Below are 19,204 nucleotides of genomic sequence, written 5' to 3' on the forward strand. Positions count from 1 at the left end.
CCATGGGAACGTCTTGACCAGATGTAAATTAGAAGTAAAAGTGTTGTCAGTGACTCTTGTTGCCCTGAAAGAGTGTGATAAGAGGTCTCTCAACCAGACATCCTGTCTCTGCCTGGGTTCACACCTTTCTGTGAACCTTCCAGATGGTCAATAACTCTTAAAAGTCTGATTGTTTTATCACTACACTTCTCCTGAGCAATGCAAAGAGGTTAGAAGAGGGTCAGCTACAGACCAGTTCTGCTACAAAAGGCTCTCCAAGACTACAGTCTTTTCCTCAGAAGTTGCTCTAATGCCATGGAAGGGGTGGAATATTTGCATGATCTAGATCTGCCTGCCAATTTGCTCACCATTATAAGGAAGTTGCCTTACAAATTCAGAGACAAGTGTAAACCGTAGCCTGTGAGCTACAGGAGAGGCACAACCAGAGACCTATTTTATCACCAATTTTATTGAGAGACAAGTCAAAATCTTAACTAACCCAGTGAAATATACAGGATGCTCCCCCAGCAACAGTAAATAAAGTTGTGAACAAACTCAAGCAACAGCCTCATTCTGGGATGAAAGGAACCAGCTTTGCCACCACTGTAGCTCCTGTAGAAAACAAACTCAGCCCAGAACCAAAGAGAAGGGACAACTTCAAGCTGCAAGGAGGACATGTATTTGTTGTGGAGGTGGACACACATTGGATTTGTGTCCTCAGTTGGAGAAAAGAACCCACAAAGAGAAGATAGGCTTCTTACAAGAAAATAGTATCTGTTTCGGCTGTTTGTGTATACACATCAGCAAAGATGGCAGAAAACCGATTTCTTGGGCAAAGTGTGGTCACATACATCCAAATATTCTTCATATTCCACCAAAGGAAAAGGTAAAGGACTGATCAAGCAGAAAGGAAATCACAGATAACAGTGGACAGCACCTTAGTGTCGAGTGGTCTCACTGGGGCTGGTCATCATGATTGTAAACTTCCCATAGTTCCTGTAGAGGATAAGTCCAAAAAGTATAGCAAAATCGTTACCACCTATGCTTTCTTGGATGAAGGAAGTACAGCAGCATTCTGCACAGAGGTACTGATGCACAAGCTTGGCCTCAGAGGTGAGAAGGCACATATTCTTTTGTGGACCATGGGCCAAGAAAAGGTAATGAGCAGCCATATTGTGTCAGGACTGGAGGTGGCTGGCTTAAAATGTGACAATTTCTGCAAATTACCCAAGACTTTCACACAGGAGCGTATGCCTGTCCACAGTGGGAACATTTCAAGACAGAGGGATCTTCAGGGATGGCCTCATTTAAAACACGTTCATTTGCCTGAGATAGATGCAGGGATTGAGCTGCTGATTGGGACAAATGTTCCTAAGACTTTGGAACCATTGAAAGTGACTCACAGTGTAAATGAAGGGCCCTATGCAATCAGGACAATGCTGGGCTGGACTGTGAATGGACCTCTAAAGGGAAAGTTAGGAAGCAATGTTTTGTGAGTAGCCAGAGTTATCAGTGAACAGAGTGTCAGTTGTGAATTTGGATAAACTTTGGCAGCAGCAGTTCAAGATGAATTTCCCTGAATGCAGAGTGGATGAGCAACCTAGAATGTCAAGAGAGGATCACAGGTTTATGTACTTGGTTATACTCAGCAAAGCAAGTGAATGGACATTACCAGATCAGCTTACTATTAAGGAATGAGGAACTCAGCATGCCAAATAACAGGATAATTGTTGAGCAACGTGCCAAGTACCTGAAGAAGAGGCTTCTGAAGGACTCATCGTTCCATTCAGACTACACGGCCTTTATTAATGATCTGGTTGCCAAAGGTTATGCCAAAAGAGAGCCTGAAGAGGAGTTGGAACACTGTGATGGCAAGGTCTGTTATATCCCCCACCATGGCGTTTACCATCCAACAAAGAGGATGATCAGAGTTGTCTTTGACTGTGCAGCAAGTTTCCAAAGAACATCTCTTAATGCTCAGCTCCTACAAGGACCTGACCAGTTCATTGACTGGGGTGGTGACCAGGTTCAGGAAAGAACCAGTGGTGATCATGGCAGATGTTGAATCCATGTTTCACCAGGTAAGGGCACCAGCTGGAGATGCTGATTTCTTGTGGTTTCTCTGATGGCCCAACAGGGATTCAAATCAGGACCTCAGTGACTTCAGGATGATCGTGCATGTCTTTGGGGCAACTTTGTCTCCCAGCTGTGCCAATTTTGCTCTCAGGAAATGTGCAGAAGATAATAAAGAACAGTTCAGCCAAGAAGTGATTGAAAAGGTCCTACATTCTGTGCAAAGGGTGGTTTCCAGCTTAGGAAATGGATAAGCAACAGGCGTGAGGTTATGGCTGCAATGCCTGAAAGTCACAGAGCCAAGGACATGAAAGGGTTGGACCTGGATCAGGATCAGTTACCGCTGGAGAGAGTGCTAGGTGTGGAATGGTGCATTCAGTCCAACAGCTTTAAGTTTAGGATCATCATTAAGGACAAACCACTCAGCAGGAGAGAAATTCTCTCAACTGTCAGCTCCATCTATGATCCTCTTGGAATCCTGAGCCCTGTTGTGTTCTCGGCTAAGGAAATCTTAAGGGTCTTGTGCAGGAGATCACTTGGCATCACTTGGCTCACAAGTACACTGTGCTTTTGTCATGGGACAAGGGTTAGGTTAGGGTGGCACCACTTAAGTCTGTTACCATCCCTCGTATGGAGCTCATCGCTGCCACTATAGCAAGCCACATTGATGTTCTGTGGAGGAGAGAGCTACACATGGACCTTCAAGATTCTGTGTTTTGGACAGATAGTGCATCTGTGCTCAAATATATCAAGAATGAGACTTCAGGTTCAAAGTTTTTGTTGCCAACAGGGTCTCAGAAATTCTGAAAGTTTCACAGTCTTCTCAATGGAGGTATGTAGACACTGCAAGCAACCCAGCAGATGTGGCCTCTAGATGCTTGAAAGTGGATGCATTCCTCAAAAATCTAACATGGGTGTCAGGTCCGCCTTTTCTCCATCAACCTGAGTGTGTGTGGCCTGTTAATTCTGAGGATGTTCATCAGCTTCCATCAGATAACCCTGAGGTCAAGAAAGCTGCTGCAGTGAATGCTGTACAGGCCAGAGGAATTCTCGAGGCTGCAAAATGGCAAAAGTATTAAGGGTCTTAGCCACATTTATAAACTCTGCCCACTGGTCGAAGATGGTGATGGTTCTGAGAGTTGGTGGTCGGCTGAGCAGGTCGTCTATGCCTGCAGAGGCTAAACATCCTATAATACTGGCTAAAGATTTCCATATCTCAGATATGCTTCCGAGACATATTCACTGAGTGAACTGGGACAAGCCAAACTGCGGGAGAGGTACTGGATCACAGGGGCTAGTACAGTCATAAGGCGGATTGTGAAGAGGTATGGCGTTATTTTTACCTGTCTTGCTATACGTGCAATTCACATTGAAGTGGCACCTTAACTGGATATCAACTCCTTTATAAATGCACTTCTTCAGAAAGGAATTAAATGGACCCTTAACCCCCCAGCTGGCTCGCATCATGGAGGATCTTGGGAGAGGTTAATCCGGTCTGTGAGAAAAGTCCTAAACTCTACTTTGAATGTGCAAAATCTGGATGAAGAGGGACTTCACACAGTTCTTTGTGAGGTGGAGTCCATAATCAACAGCCGGCCAATTACCAAAGCATCTACAGATCAAAACAACTTGGAAGCATTGACACCTAACCACCTGTTGCTGTTGAAAACCTTACCATCTTTATTGCCAGGAGACTGCTTGCAGGCGATGGAAGCAGGTGCAATACATGTCGGGAAAAGGTCGGAGATGGATCAAAGATGGTCCAGAGTGAAGCACAATATTGTCCCCAGAGATATAGTGCTTAATAATGGACAACACGGCACCTCGAAATTCCTGGGTCATGGGAAAAGTCCATCAAACCCTTCCAGACAGAAGAGGATTTGTGCGTCATGTGTGGATTTAAACAAAGAGCAGTTGCTTGGATCGTCCAATAACAAAGATCTGTCTATGACAGGAGGCTGAAGCTGGATGAGGAGCAGCTGCTGAACATTGTGACTTTTTGTCCCCCAGCTTGACTTTGATTTTGACTGATAGACTTGCCACAGAATGATGGTTAAAATCCTTTTGACTGAGCCTGAGTGTTGGCTGCTCACCTGTGTGGTCAGAGAGAGAGAGAGAAGGTGAGCGGGGTTGCCATATTTTTTGTTGACTGCTGTTTTCTTTGATCACTGTGATCACTTTGACTATGAGTTTGTGCACAGAATAATGAGTTGATTATTGGATTTCATTAATAAAAAGTTAAACATATTTTTCTGTAACGCAGTGATTTTTTTTTTCCGTTAACTGCATCAGACAAAGGAAGGCCCCAGCCTCAGCCTCTCAGCGATTCTTTGTGTTTTGAAGTCGCTACATACATTTTACTAGAAGAATCGGAAATCAGAATCAGAATCAGAAAAAGCTTTATTGCCAAGTACGATTTTACACATACAAGGAATGAACTATTAAAAAGTAAAAAAAATATAACAATATAAATATATATACACAGTCTGTTTTTCAGAATAAAAGAGTAGTACAGTTAGCAGTGATACAGTAAACAAGGAAGTCCAAGCTGAGCGTTAAAGTAACACATAGAGTTATGGCAACGTCAGTGTGACAAGTAGAGGCTTTAAGTCGGAGACATATTTCCCCAGCTTCACGCCCGTTTCCTGTCAGACAGGAAGTCTGTAATCCACCTGCAAGTGGAGTCAGGCACGCTCAACTTGGAGAGCATCTCCTGAAGTAGAGTTGGGATGATGGTGTTAAAAGCAGAGCTGAAATCCACAAACGGGATCCTGGCATAGGTTCCTGCGGAGTCCAGGTGCTGGAGGATGAAGTGGAGGGCCAAGTTGACTGCATTGTCTACAGACCTGTTGGCTCTGTTGGCAAACGGCAGGGGAGGGAGATGGAGTCAGTGATGTCCTTGAGGTGTGAGAGCACAAGGCGCTCAAAGGACTTCATGACCACAGAGGTCAGGGCGATGGGTCTGAAGTCATTAAGTCCTGTGGTCCTTGGCTTCTTGGGAACAGGGATGATGGTTGAAGACTTGAAGCAGGCTGGCACTTGACATGTCTCCAGTCAGTGAGGTGTTAAAAATGTCTGTGAACACTGGAGACAGCTGATCAGTGCAGTGCTTTAAGGAGGATGGGGAGACAGAATCCAGTCCAGCTGCTTTCTGGGGGTTCTGTCTCCTGAGGAGTTTGTTGATGTCCTTCTCATGGATGGAAAGAGTCGTCACTGAGGTGGGGGGGGCCTTTAAGGTGGGCATTGGTGGAGGTGACTGGAGCTGGAGCTGTTGGGAGGTGTTGTGGGGGATGGTTGCAGGACTGTCCCTTTGTCTTTCAAAGTGGCAGTAGAACTCGTTCAGGTCATTGGCTAGGCATCTGTCGTTGATAGAGTGGGGGGCTTTAGGTTTGTAATTGGTGGTCTGCCTGAGCCCTTTCCAGACAGATGCAGAGTCGTTAGCTGAGAACTGGAGCTGAGTGTTGGAGCTTCTCATAATACAGTCGTTTAGCCTCTTTCACCGCCTTGCTAAACTTGTACTTCGCCTCTTTAAATCAGATTTTGTCCCCAACCTTTGCCAACCTTAGCTGTCTGAGTTTGGCTGTGAACCAGGGTTTGTCATTGTTGTAACTCACCCTGGTGCGTGATGGAACACAGCAGTCCTCACAGAAGCTGATGTAGGATGTCACAGCCTCTGTGTACTCACCCAGACTGTTGGTAGCAGTCCTGAACACATCCCAGTCAGCAGAGTCCAAACATGTCTGGAGATCCTCCACAGCCTCACTGGTCCACTTCCTTGATGTGCTCACTACAGGTTTGCAGAGCTTTAGTTTCTGCCTGTATGCAGGAAGGTGGACGTGGTCAGAGTAGCCCAGTGCAGCACCAGGGACAGCATGATAAGCATCCCTGACTGTGGTGTAACAGTGTTCCAGAATATTCTCCTCTCTGGTCGGGCTGTCTGTATTTAGGGAGTTCGTGAGTGAGGTTACCTTTGTTAAAGTTGCCAAGGACAATAACTAAAGAGTCCGGGTTGGTCTGCTCCACACACAGTATCTGCAGCATGCACTGTGCATCCTGCACATTGGCCTGCGGCAGGATGTAAACACTGACCAGAATGAATGAAGCAAACTCAGGGGGTGAATAAAAAGGTTTACAGTTAATGATAAAAGATTCCAGGTCAGGAGAACAGTGCTGCTGGATCACTGTCACGTCGTTGCACCACAAACTGTTGAGGTAGAAACAGATTCCTCCACCTTTAGTTTTGCCGGAAAGTTCCGTGTCTTTGTCCGCGCAGTAGAGTTGGAAGCCTGCCAGCTGCAGCGCAGAGTCCAGTATTAATCCACACAACCATGTCTCTGTGAAGTACAAAACCACAGAAGAAGAAAAGTCCCTGTTTTTACCCAACAGCAGTTGCAATTCCGCCAGTTTGTTGGGCAGTGAATGCACGTTAGAGAGAAATACTCCACCAGTAACACTGTGCGTAGTCGGCACTAGCAAGACGCACCAGCCTGTTTTCTTCTTATCCAGCTGTGTGAGCAATGGGGAGCGCACCTTTGACCAGGATGTCCAAAACACCCTACCCTAACCCTAACCCACCCTAACCCCAAAACACATTGATGGAGAATTTTCCTGACCCTCGTAAAAACTGGAAATAATCAGGAAAATTCAGGCACTAACTTCAATTCACTTCATTGGGGCATTGATTACTTCAGTTCACAATCTGGCCAATTGCTACATATTACTTAATACATGAACAACATATAAAAAGGATACATCATTTAACATCTGCCCCTGACACATCACGTGAACTGCACTATAACCCAATTTGGTCCCACTACCCTTACCAATGTCCACATCCTCCTTATATTTAGACAAGGCTAGACACAGTGAATCCTTAAAATTACCACAAGGTAGGTACTTGCTTTAAAATATCAGAGCAAGAAGGGTTGGGTCAACAAGTTCCTACATTAAGTGACTAGGTGGTCAGAAACAGATACCTGGTTCAAAGTGAAATGCTGTGAACATCCCGGTAGTATATAATTGAAAAACAAAAGAGCATATGAATTCAGCACTTGGTTTATTAATGTATTTCTTGAAAGACATGTACATATCACTGACACATTATGATTCAGTTGTGAGTTTGAGAGAGGCTACTGTCCTGTGAGACAATTGGTAGGAGAGGGTGATTATGAAAGTGGATGGCAGAGATAGTATAAATGCAGTCACTGGTGGAGCATGTTTCTGTGCCTCTTGGGTGCACTTATGCTTGGCAGATTTGTCACTTTTCCCTCTGTGTGATTCACTAAAATCTGCATATAGTTCAAAGCTCAAAAAACATGACTTTGACCAGTGTTGCCTCCTCCCATTTGGTGAGATACTTGCACAAACTTTAGCTTTTTTGGCAGGTACTCCATCCCTCTCACATTCATTCATTCTTCTTCTTCTTCTTCTTCTTCTCCCTCCTCTTTTTTCCATTGGTGGGTGATGTTTAAGTGAATGACTCCTCATCAATAGTTACAGCCAATGTTCTACATACTGCCAACTGATAGGGGAATGTAGTATACACATTAAATCAGTGAATAGGTGGTTATGCCTCCTGTCAACTTAATTTTGTTTCTTTTTTAGAAAGGTTGCAAATAAAGTAGATTTACAGGAAAATCTCAGAAAATCTTTGTATTGGAGTCAAAGGGGAGCAGAAACAGACGTGGCCACGCTTAGAGGCTGCTAATTCAAATTCTGTAAGTCTCACAGATTTTTCCAGCACATTGTGAGAGAGAGGACAAGTTTGTCTACAACTGTGGAAAAAATCATGCGTCTAGAGTGTAAATTGTGGCTGGGAGGAGCGTGGAAAAACAGAAAATCTGGAGTTTTTTTTAGGCTCTCTGCCACTCTGAGTACTGAGGCTCAAAGGTTGTCATGGCAGCTTGAGCTGGTTGCCATTGACGACAGGGGCAGACAGACAGGGACAGACAGAAAAGCGGAGAAAACGAGCCATTTTCTGCCTCTGCACTGCTCTCACATTTGGGCTTATCCTGAGAGAACGGTAGCTCCTATCAGAAAAACAAAAACATTGTGAGCGCCTTGAGGACTTCCTGAACGCTTTGGTGTAATTTTTGTGTTTCTACAGCAAATATTGTGGACACAGTCGCGAGTTGAAAACAGGGCTCCTTTCTGCTTCTCTCCGAAAATCTTTGTATTGGAGTCAATGGGGAGCAGAGACAGATGTGGCCGCGCTTAGAGGCTGCTAATTCAAATTCTGTAAGTCTCACACATTTTTCCAGCACATTGTGAGAGAGAGGACAAGTTTGTCTACAGCTGTGGAAAAAAACATGCCTGTAGAGTGTAAACTGTGGCTGGGAGGAGCGTGGAAAGAGCAAAAACCTAGACATTTTTAATCGGCTCTCTCCCACTCTAGCGATGATGTCACCCACTCTAGCCTCTAACAGTCCACGCAATACACACCCATTGAAATCTGAGAATTTCTCCAAAAACGCTCATGGTCATTGATGAGGGATTACTCAAAAACTACATGAGTTATCAAAACGTGGCTTAATACACCAATAGACGAGACTTGTGTCTACAATTTAAAGTTTAAATGGAGTCTCGAGGTGAAAGTATGCCGGAGCAGTAGCCAGTAGAAAAAGTGCAAAGATTTTTTAGTTTTTCGACCTCCTCCCATTCATTTCTTATGGGAAACGAATACGTATTCTGTAGAGAAAAATAATAGCATAGCGATCCTGATCGAGACGCACGTTTTGATATAACATTTGCGTGGGTGCTCCCAAAACTGTAGGAGGAGTAGCGAATCGAAATTTGACACGGAAGAGGAAGAATAACTAGACAATTTCCCTGCGGGAAATTTTGAAAGGGCCACGGGGTCTACTGCCCGACTCTATACATATACATTACATTATATGCCCATTATGTCTCTTTCTGTGTATGGGAGCACCAGAGAGGAGCGCTCACAGAGGTACTGAGCCTCAGAGGTTGCCACAGCAACTTGAGAGGCCCTCCCAATCATGCTCTATGAGACACAGCTGCGCACGCACACACACGCCCACTCTCAGCACTCAGGCACACATGCACTCAGAGAGAGAAAAAGAGACAGAGACAGACATGGCCGGGCTTAGAGGCTGCTAATTCAAATTCTGTAAGTCTCACACATTTTAACAGCACATTGTGAGAGAGAGGACAAGTTTGTCTACAACTGTGGAAAAAATCATGCCTGTAGAGTGTAAATTGTGGCCGGGAGGAGTGTGGAAAGACAAGAAACATGGAGTTAAAAAAGGCTCTCTGCCACTCTGAGTACTGAGGCTCAGAGGTTGTCACGGCAACTTGAGCTGGTTGCCATTGACGACAGGGGCAGACAGACAAGGGCAGACAGAACCGCGGAGAAAAGGAGCCATTTTCTGCCTCTGCACTGCTCTCACATTTGGGCTTATCCTGAGAGAACGGTAGCTCCTATCAGAAAAACAAAAACATCGTGAGCGCCTTGAGGACCTGAATCCTGAACGATTTGGTGTAATTTTGTGTTTCTACAGCAAATATTGTTGACACAGTCGCGAGTTGAAAACAGGGCTCCTTTCTGCTTCTCTCCAAAAATCTTTGTATTGGAGTCAATGGAGAGCAGAGACAGACGTGGCCACGCTTAGAGGCTGCTAATTCAAATTCTGTAAGTCTCCAAAAACGCTCATGGTCATTGATGAGGGATTACTCAAAAACAATATGAGCTATCAAAATGTGGCTTAATACACCAATAGACAAGACTTGTGTCTACAATTTAAAGTTTAAATGGAGTCTCTAGGTGAAAGTATGCCGGAGCAGTAGCCAGTAGAAAAAGTGCAAACATTTTTTCGTTATTCGACCTCCTCCCATTCATTTCTTATTCTGTAGAGAAAAATAATAGCGTAGCGATCCCGATCGAGACGCACGTTTTGATATAACATTTGCATGGGTGCTCCCAAAACTGTAGGAGGAGTAGCGAATCGAAATTTGACACGGAAGAGGAAGAATAATAAGAAAAAACACACAGGATAACAATGTAGACAGTAGTGCTTGGGGCTTTGACTAAATGATTGTTAGTAGGCAATTGTTCATTTACTTATTAATTATTATTATTATTATTAACAGTTAATCAAAATGACTAATTAACCATTACTTATTCAGGGAAGGTTAGCTTCACTTGAAAAATTATTGTCAGATACAGGACACCATATCGATGTCAATTTCTTTTTATTATCTTTCTGTGTGGAAACAGCATAAATTACACACTAGGCATGTGAAGGAAAGGAGCTGGCCTGGCTTAGTTGTCTGTGAGTGACACGTGGACAAATGCGTCCTTAGTGGACCCCATGTTTCAAAGGTGCAAGGGCAAGAATGGAGAAAGCATATGGACGGGTTTCTACCAAAATGCCCATGTTGTAATCTACACTTTCAGTTGTTTTGTTGTTGTGAAGGAACATATTTTGCACAGCCGCTGCATTTGAAATAAGGTAGCACTCCCATAATGTTTCTCAGTTTAGGGTCCTCAGTCAGTGTTCAGTTCATGTACCTAAAGTTCATGTGCCATACTCGAAAGCTGCAGACAGGCAAATCCAACACTTGCAGACAGACGACACCAACACGTGCAGACGAGTCCAACAACTGCAGGCAGACAAGTTAGACACTTGCGGACAGACAAGTCCAACAACTGCAGACAGACGAGTCGGAGCTGGTGAACGAGTCAATCTTCAGCTTTAAGACTACGGAGGAGAGGGCCTGGGGTGGGGGGGGACAGATATAGAGGGTCAACATACTTAGAGTGTAACTTAATTGCATCATGTCAATATTTGGTGTTGTAGATTTCTACACTAGTATATTTAACTTGGTATTTTTGACTCTAAGAGCAGCTCTGGAGTTTTAAATTTTTCCTATGTCTCTATACTCTCTATATACTGTACATTGTGAATTTTTAACTACTGCTTGTAACTCAAGGCTGCACGCCGCAAATAAACACACACGCTCACTTTGTCACTCTATACCAGTAAGATTAAGTGAAACAACATAACTGCGTTAGTAATACTACGAGCGCCAACCAGTTTGAAAAATGTCAGTAAATAGTCAGCACCATCAAGTGGGGTGAACTAAAATAGCAGCCACAGTAATACTAACACTAAAATTATACACTGTCTAAAACAGTGGAGAAATAGAATTTGCCCACCCCAAAAGAAAGTATCTAACATTGAGACACAAGTGCCCGTAAAACAAACACTTATACTTTTTTACCTAGCAGCACAACTGTGTCGTTAGCTGGAAGCTCACTGTAATTGCTTGTAACTTACTGTAAAGGCAGCGCGCAACAAATAAACACACACGCATGCTTACTTAGCCTTGTAAAATACACTAATGCACATATAACTCAGGTACAACCCCCACTTACCAGCAGTTGCCCCTTATTGGAGTGAAGTCCTAATGGTTATGTTTTTTCTCAGCAAGTTCTCCCGTGTTCTACACATTAGAGCAGCCAAGATGGTGCCAGCCGCCTATTCAAACGTTCGGTGTCAAGTGCACACATGGCACACAAGCATACGGACTAGAATCGTGTCTATCACACGATTCTAGTCCATATGCTTATATGTACATCTCTTACCAGAGATGGGGACTCCAGTTTGCGACTTGGACTCGAGTCGCACTTAAGTCGCACACAGAGAGATTTCAGACTTGACTTGGACTCGTGCTCAAAAGACTTCAGACTCTACTCGGACTCGTATTTTGGGACTCATTAACAGTCATTATGTTTTCCTTTTTCCTTTCTTTTCTTTTTTCTTTTTTTTTTTGGCATATTAACATTGGGGAAACTCTGAAACGTCTGACGAGCTTAATGTCATTCCCTCCTTTTTGACATGGTAACCATGGTAATTATATTACGCATCGGGGCACCACGCATTAGTACCTCAGATGACACTATGGCGACCGACACACCGGCAGCTGCTGCTGTACCCTTTGTAATTACGTTTGGTTGTAAAAACTTCAAACAAGACGGCACCAACAAAAGAAGCACTGACTGCAAACGCTGGATCAACCACATCAAATTTTATCAGGCACCTGAAAACTCACCCGGATCAGTCACATTAGTGCATATGGACGGTTAGCAAACATGTTTAGCTCAGCATCAGCTATGTTTAACTTAGCTTGCTACCAGCTTTGTAACTGAATATTTGAATAGATGAGTGAATGTTAGTTTGCTTGTCGCACTTATTTGCATGGAGCGGCGTTAACATGACGTTTATTGGGTAACGTTATTTATCTACATTCCTACAATGCCTACAATGCCTTTGACGGGGTGAGGTGTAACATTTTCTATATTTTTGTTCTTATTATGGTCCGACTGAGCCTGCACAATAGGGGGCAAGATATAATGTAACTGTATGTTCATGTTGGAAGAATACAGTCTCCTTTAAAGGAAATCATTCATTGTGTGTTTTCTTCATATATTGCATTGCAGTACCCTGTTTAAAGTGATCATATAACAAACAACTAATCAGTACTGATACTTTATGCTAATAGATAAAGGAGAGATAATAATACAGTAGATGCTCTGAATTTCTTAGATAAAGCTGTGCAGTTTTCTTAGTAGACCGAATAGCAGCAGATGATAGAAGGCTCATTAAAACAAGAAGAGACATGAGAGATTTATTTTTTAGAGACTTGAGACTTGACTTGGACTCGTGACCAAAGACTTGAGACTTGACCAAGTCTCACCCCACAAAGACTTGAGACTTGACTTGGACTCGTGACCAAAGACTTGAGACTTGACTTGGACTTGTAAAAAAAGACTTGTGAACATCTCTGGTTCTTACCTATGTTAACATTTGCATGCATGATATGATATGATATGATATGATATGATATGATATGATATACAGCAACATGTTAAACAGGAATCTTACCTTTAACCTTGCAACTCGACACTCTGCCGCTACGTTATGTTAATGTTACTTGGACAAAGCAGCAGCATTCAGGAGAAGAACCAGCAATGACGTATGTGTACATTGCAGTAGAGAGCTAATCTAATAGTCTCGGATTATATTTTATGATATTTTTTTATGTTGTAGTTGTTACTGTTAACAAATAGGTAGCATGGGTAGAATTTACCCACTATTATACATTTCACTTGCTGACTAATATACTTAAGAAATTTTTAAACCATTTGCATCCTATTTACCACCCTCCAAAATGCTGCAAAGTCTGCATTCCCAGCCACTCTTGCACTTATTTGCCCATTGCCAGTTTTCCCCTGTCTGGTCCTGGGGAAAACTCTGCTCTGCTCCAGCCCTTGTCTCCAGTCCTTGCTCCTCAGTCCTGCTCCCGTGTCTCAAACCTCAGCTCAGCTTCTCCCCACATTCTCTCTGGTCTTTGTTTGGCTCAGCCCTGACTCCTAATCCGTCTCATTTGCCCTGTGATTAAATATCTCAAATGTCATTCCTTTCTCTGTGTCTGCACCTGGGTTCACAAGTTTAACAGAACAGAACAGATAATAAAATTAATACACAATATCATATGCAATATTACTTGGGATTAAACTGTTCTCATTTCCTCTTCTTGCGTCTGACATAATTCCCTCACAGCCAAATGGAACTGGTAGTGTTCTCCAGGTCGTCCACAGTGGCTAACTCAGAGGAACCACAGACATTTCAAGTAGCCAGTCACGCTATCTGAGCAGCATGACAGAAGTACAACATTGCCCATTAAGCAAAGTCATCACCGTCTAAGTAAAGTTGCATTTGTTAGAGGTAATTTTCATTATCAGTGTCCTCACATTTATCATCAACCAGTAAGCATGTATCCAGCAGTGAAGGACATTTCACAGTAGGTTGTTCTGCTACCAATCCACGTTGATCTGGATATGTGTGCTTTTGCATGTAAGTCATCACTGCATACCATCCGCTATCCTTCACATCTATTGGTTTCAAAAAATTGTCTTCACCTCCTTTTTTATCACCAATTATCGTTGCTTCTTGCAACATGAATCTCTTGAATCTTCCATCAGATTCTGTCAGTGAGGTGGTGATAAGCCTATAGTGGAGTTATTGTCCGATCACAGTTTTTCTGGAATACATCACTTCTGAAACAAATGTTGAGCAGTTGTTTTTGAATCTGCCTGCTTACCGAATGAAAAATTACAAAAACTGATCGTTTGTTTAACATGCAAGGTTGGTTCAACACATCAAGAGCCAGCAAAGACAAATGACAGTTTGTTTCTGTGGCATACACTAACTTACTAACTCTAACTTAAACTTCTTGCTGTTACTTGTACATTTACTGTGAACTCTAGATAAAAAAATAAAAAAAAACCCTCTATATTCTCTGTTGTTCATTTTTAGTATTTATTTTCAGTTTATTGTTACTGTAGTTGTTAGGACGTGCCTGTCTTTATTCTTTGTGCCTGTGCACTTTACTGTGTTTTACTTGAAATTGTCTTGTCACACTGTGGGATAGTGGGAAACGTAATTTTGATTCCTTTGTATGTCTGGTACATATGAAGAAATTGACAATAAAGCCGACTTTGACTTTGACTTTGATACATACGAACACAAATATACAAACACAATATATACACTATATTTCCACAAACATAATTTCAACTACTAAAAGCATGCAATCTGCCATTACCTGCATATTTGTGGTACTGTGTGCATATAAATATTTTGATCCTCCCAGACATTGTTTTTTTTTTCTACTTTGAGAAGCTAGTCTGAATGTGCCTATGGTATAACACATAAGTTTTAAGAAGTGGTTAAAAAGCATCTGTTTCTGAATTTCCTGCAGGTCCAGCACAGGGATGTGGTGGCTACCTGTCCTTGCCCATAGGTATGTTTGGCTCTCCAGATCCAAACTTGGATGGGCGCTATGAGCCCTGGATGGACTGCCTGTGGATCATTGAGATGCCAGTCAACAGGGCTATCAACCTGACTTTCAACTCTTTTGACCTTGAAAGCTCCATTACTTGCCGCTACGACTATGTCAAAGTAAAGAACCCACAGACATTGAAATATCAATAGCAAATATGACTTTTGTTAGAAGATAATTTGAGTACTGACCATTGCACAATATATAACTATGCTGTGTTATGTTGTTGCAACAACTCACAAGGAATTATCAGTGAAATCTAGGCATCAGATACTGCATAATGCTTTCATTTGTAGGTTGCTAGTGTGAACTAATGATAACTAACCAACTAATTATAATTTGGATTTGTATCAATTACATTTGTGGATTACAGTTACAAGTCATGATGCCAAGTGTAAAAATCTGACAAAATTTGTCACATAAGTTCTTCTTGTAACACTCGAACTATAGAATACTACCTAGACAATAATAACTACTATGGCAACAATGGGTTTGGTATTTTCTGTTAATTAATGTTTTCAATATATGTGTATCTCTATCAGGTGTTTGATGGTGACAACATTAATTTTCCTTTGGTTGGAAAATTCTGTGGAGAATTCATCCCTTCTTATTTTGTATCCAGCGGAAACTTACTGACTATCCACTTCGTCACTGATAGTTCAGTACAGAGACGAGGCTTCAATGCTACCTACAGAGCAGTGCCATGTAAGACACTTTCTACTCTCTGTCTACTACACCTGTACTTGCTACAGAAACAAGTCTTCCTATTCACCAGCAAAGCTTTATACCAGGGGTCAGCAACCTTTTGCGCTCGTGCCACAGGTGGCATGCCACAGCATAAACACTGGCATGCTGGCACCTCTCAGTGTAATGACGATCCTCGTTTTATGTGCGGCCTGATTTCTTGGGTTTGAGTGACAGCTCTCGCCCACAATCCCCGCAACACTGTAGCCGCAGTCCTGCCAACCCTGCACTTTATGTTGTGAGAATGTTGTGTGCCGAACGTCAAGTGTTGAGTTGAAATACCCATCTGCAGCAGCTTCATTGGTTAAGGTTATAGTTAGGTTATTCTGAGCACCTGTGGTAAACATGGTGAGAATGGTAGAACGTGGGGTGCCCCTATAGCTCAGTAGGGAAGGTGTGCATCTCATATATTGAGACTGTTAGTCCTCTGCAGTGGCAGCAGGTTCGACTCCCGCCTGCAGCTCACTTGCTGCATGTCGTCCCCTTTCTCTATCATAAAGGCTTAAAAAGCCCCCAAAAATAATTTTAAAAAAAAAAGAAAGGTAGATCGTATTTGAAAGATGAAGCATTTTCTGTTTCATGATTACCTCTCTATGGTCATTATCTGAGTGGTGTGCCTTTACAAAGAACAAAACACCAAAATGAAAAAAAGCAAGAAAGAATAATAATAGGATTTTAATATGAATAAAAATAGCTAAAAATATTTCAATAAATATAAACAAAATTAACAACAAAAGTGGGGATGATGTGCCATCACTAACTCCTGGGCCACTACAGAGGCCTTCTGAATCAGGCTGTCAAATTGGATAGTTTTGTGGTTTCATTGGTAGTTTCATTACTTGTCCCATTGCGCATTGCGCACTGTTTCAGTGTCCTGGAGTGGTGCGGATGAACGGGACCAATTAGAATCAGACTCAGAATCAGAAATACTTTATTGATCCCTGAGGGGAAATTGTTTTTGTTACAGGTGGTCCTTATAAGAATAGAAGAGATAGAAGAGATTAATTAGAAGAGAGAGAGAGAGAGTGTGTGTGTGTGTGTGTGTGTGTGTGTGTGTGTGTGTGTGTGTGTATTAGGGGTGGGACTCGATTAAAAAAAAATAATCTAATTAATTAGAGGCTTTGTGATTAATTAATCTCAATCGCAGTTTAATGGTATAACAATATTTGCCACAAGAAGCCACATTTTGCTTCATTTGCTCCAGTGTGGGTTGCCGGCACCGCTTGCTCATACTCGGACCAGGACTGCTAGTACTAACAGCTCCAACGGTTTCTGTGCTCGCTGCAACATGCTTTGCATTCAGGTGGTACCGTAGGTTTGATGTGCTTCGGTGGTAGGCAAATTCTTTTTTGCACAATTTGCACAAAACCACGCTCTTATCTTGCGGCCTTTCTCAATATGCGTTCTTCTCTGTAGCCGCGATGGTGACGTCATCAAGTACGCTGCCGTCCCTATTGCAGAATGACCGTCCTGCGTCCTCCCGTCCTGGAGAGACTGTACTCCCAGGTCGAACTTGCTAAGTCCGAACTGCCAAGTTCGTAAGTCCGGACTTGGTGTACTTGGTATTGAGAAACGACACTAGGTGTGTCCCAATTCAGGGGCTGCATCCTTCGGAGGACCCAGCCTACGCGGTCTCTGGAGGCTGGGTCCTGCGGAGGATCCTCCGTCGGCCGCATCAACTATCGCTAAATGGGACGGTCTAGCCTTCGGAGCATTTCCTGATTGCGTCACGACGTCATAACTTCTTCCCTCCTAACCCGGGAAAAACACACGTAGGGGGTGCAGAGATGCGCCCGTACAGCTCCTATCCCTTGTAAAAGGCGCAAAATGTAGCCTATTATACAACTTACAAATTCACCTGATGTGAATATCTTCACAGCTTCGCGTCGGACGGTTCACTCCTCCGCGTTGTCCATTCATTTCTGATAATGGACACCTCGAAGGGCGTTATCCCGCTTTTACCATGGTCACTTACGAAAGAAATAAATATTAAATCAATTATTAATACGTTAATGTTGGGGGGGTTTTTTACCGTTAAAATCGTAAGTTTTTAACAAGAGGCGGCTGAGTGGACTATTTAATATCGTTGTGACGTGTTGCCAAGGTAACCGGCTCTGGCCACAGAACCTGCAGCTCGGTCGGCGCAACTGTTATATTAGACCTAATCAGCGGAGGGAAGTGACATGATTGCTTAACGTTATGTTACGTGATACAAAGTATCATTTCAGAGGGCAAGTGCACCTCTTACCGCTTGTGTGTGTCCAGAGAATGATGCCAAATTTTGTTTCAAAGACTCAAAGTCCACAGATAGTTTCCTAAATCATTGTTATTACAAGAAATATTATCCACCATTCACTCTGATCATTAAATGTGTTTGAAGAAAACTATAAAATCACTCATGTTGTCTACTGTCTTGCCGTTGTGTTAAATAAACTGTGAAATAACGTATGTTCTGAGTTTCTGTTGCCACGGTTACCAACTAGCGTTTGAGCCAGCGCAATAATTTAGAACAATCAGGCTATTTGACCGGAACTTTTTTATAGTTGTCCTACAACACTTTTTAACGGACACCCTGCAGCCAATCACAATCGAGTATTCACCCAAAATAAGATATTAGTTGACATGCAAGCTTGTAACATTTGTAAGTGAAGAGTTTTAATAAGGCTAACAGTTAACTGAGCTACTCATATCAACAGGTGGCCATTATTAAAAAAAAAAACAATCGGTGCGCAAAGCATCTTGGGATATGGGAGGCCGTGAAGGATAGTAGCGACGCATCCTCCAAATACAGGGAAAAGGAGGACGCATTTGTCGGCTGCATTTGGAGGATCCTTCGAATTTGGACGAATTGGGACAGCCTTCGCGCAGCGTTATGACGTAATCGGCCTTCAAATCCATCCTCCGAAGGATGCAGCCCCTGAATTGGGACACAGCTCCTAGCTCTGACGCGTCTTGTGCATCAGTGTGATCGGTGGACCAGGAACTCGTGCACTTACAAACGTTCCGTGTTGTCTGGAGCGCAAGCTGCGATTAAATGCTTTAATTTTTTTGACGCGTTTTTTTTTGTAATTAATTAATCGTAATTAACGTGTTAAAGTCCCACCCCTAATATGTGTGTGTGTGTGTGTGTGTGTGTGTATATATATATATATATATACACACACACACACACACGCGTCAGAGAGATATATATATATTGGAAAAGTCCGAGTGCCATTCAGAGGGAGGAGTTGTACAGTTTGATGGCCACAGGCAGGAGTGATTTCCTGTGGGATTCAGTCCTGCATTTTGGTGGGATTGATGAGTCAGTGAGAGATGAGTCTCTCACTGAAAGTACTCTTGTGCCTCACCAGCACATCATGAAGTTGGTGTGTGACGTTGTCCAAGGTAGTAGCATAGTCAGCATCCTCCTCTCTGACACCACCGTCAGAGAGTCACACTTCATTCCCACAATGTCACTGGCCTTGCGGATCAGTTTGTTGAGTCTGTTGGCATACGCCATCCTCAGCCTGCTGCCCCAGCACGCACTAGCCACCGCAGA

The 19,204-nt window shown here is 42.9% G+C and overlaps 1 protein-coding gene across 1 annotated transcript in view; it reads left to right on the forward strand.

Annotated features, from left to right (window-relative positions):
- The window catches only part of cubn (cubilin (intrinsic factor-cobalamin receptor)), a 220,026-nt gene that overhangs the window by 187,945 nt on the left and 12,877 nt on the right, over nt 1–19,204 (forward strand). Inside the window, exons 60-61 of the mRNA XM_076721417.1 lie at nt 14,839–15,038; nt 15,462–15,624. Of these exons, the coding sequence (XP_076577532.1) occupies nt 14,839–15,038; nt 15,462–15,624 (363 nt within the window). The remainder of the gene's footprint in view (nt 1–14,838; nt 15,039–15,461; nt 15,625–19,204) is intronic.

This window comes from Chaetodon auriga, chromosome 21 (genome assembly GCF_051107435.1).
Source record: "Chaetodon auriga isolate fChaAug3 chromosome 21, fChaAug3.hap1, whole genome shotgun sequence".
Taxonomy (NCBI): domain Eukaryota; kingdom Metazoa; phylum Chordata; class Actinopteri; order Chaetodontiformes; family Chaetodontidae; genus Chaetodon; species Chaetodon auriga.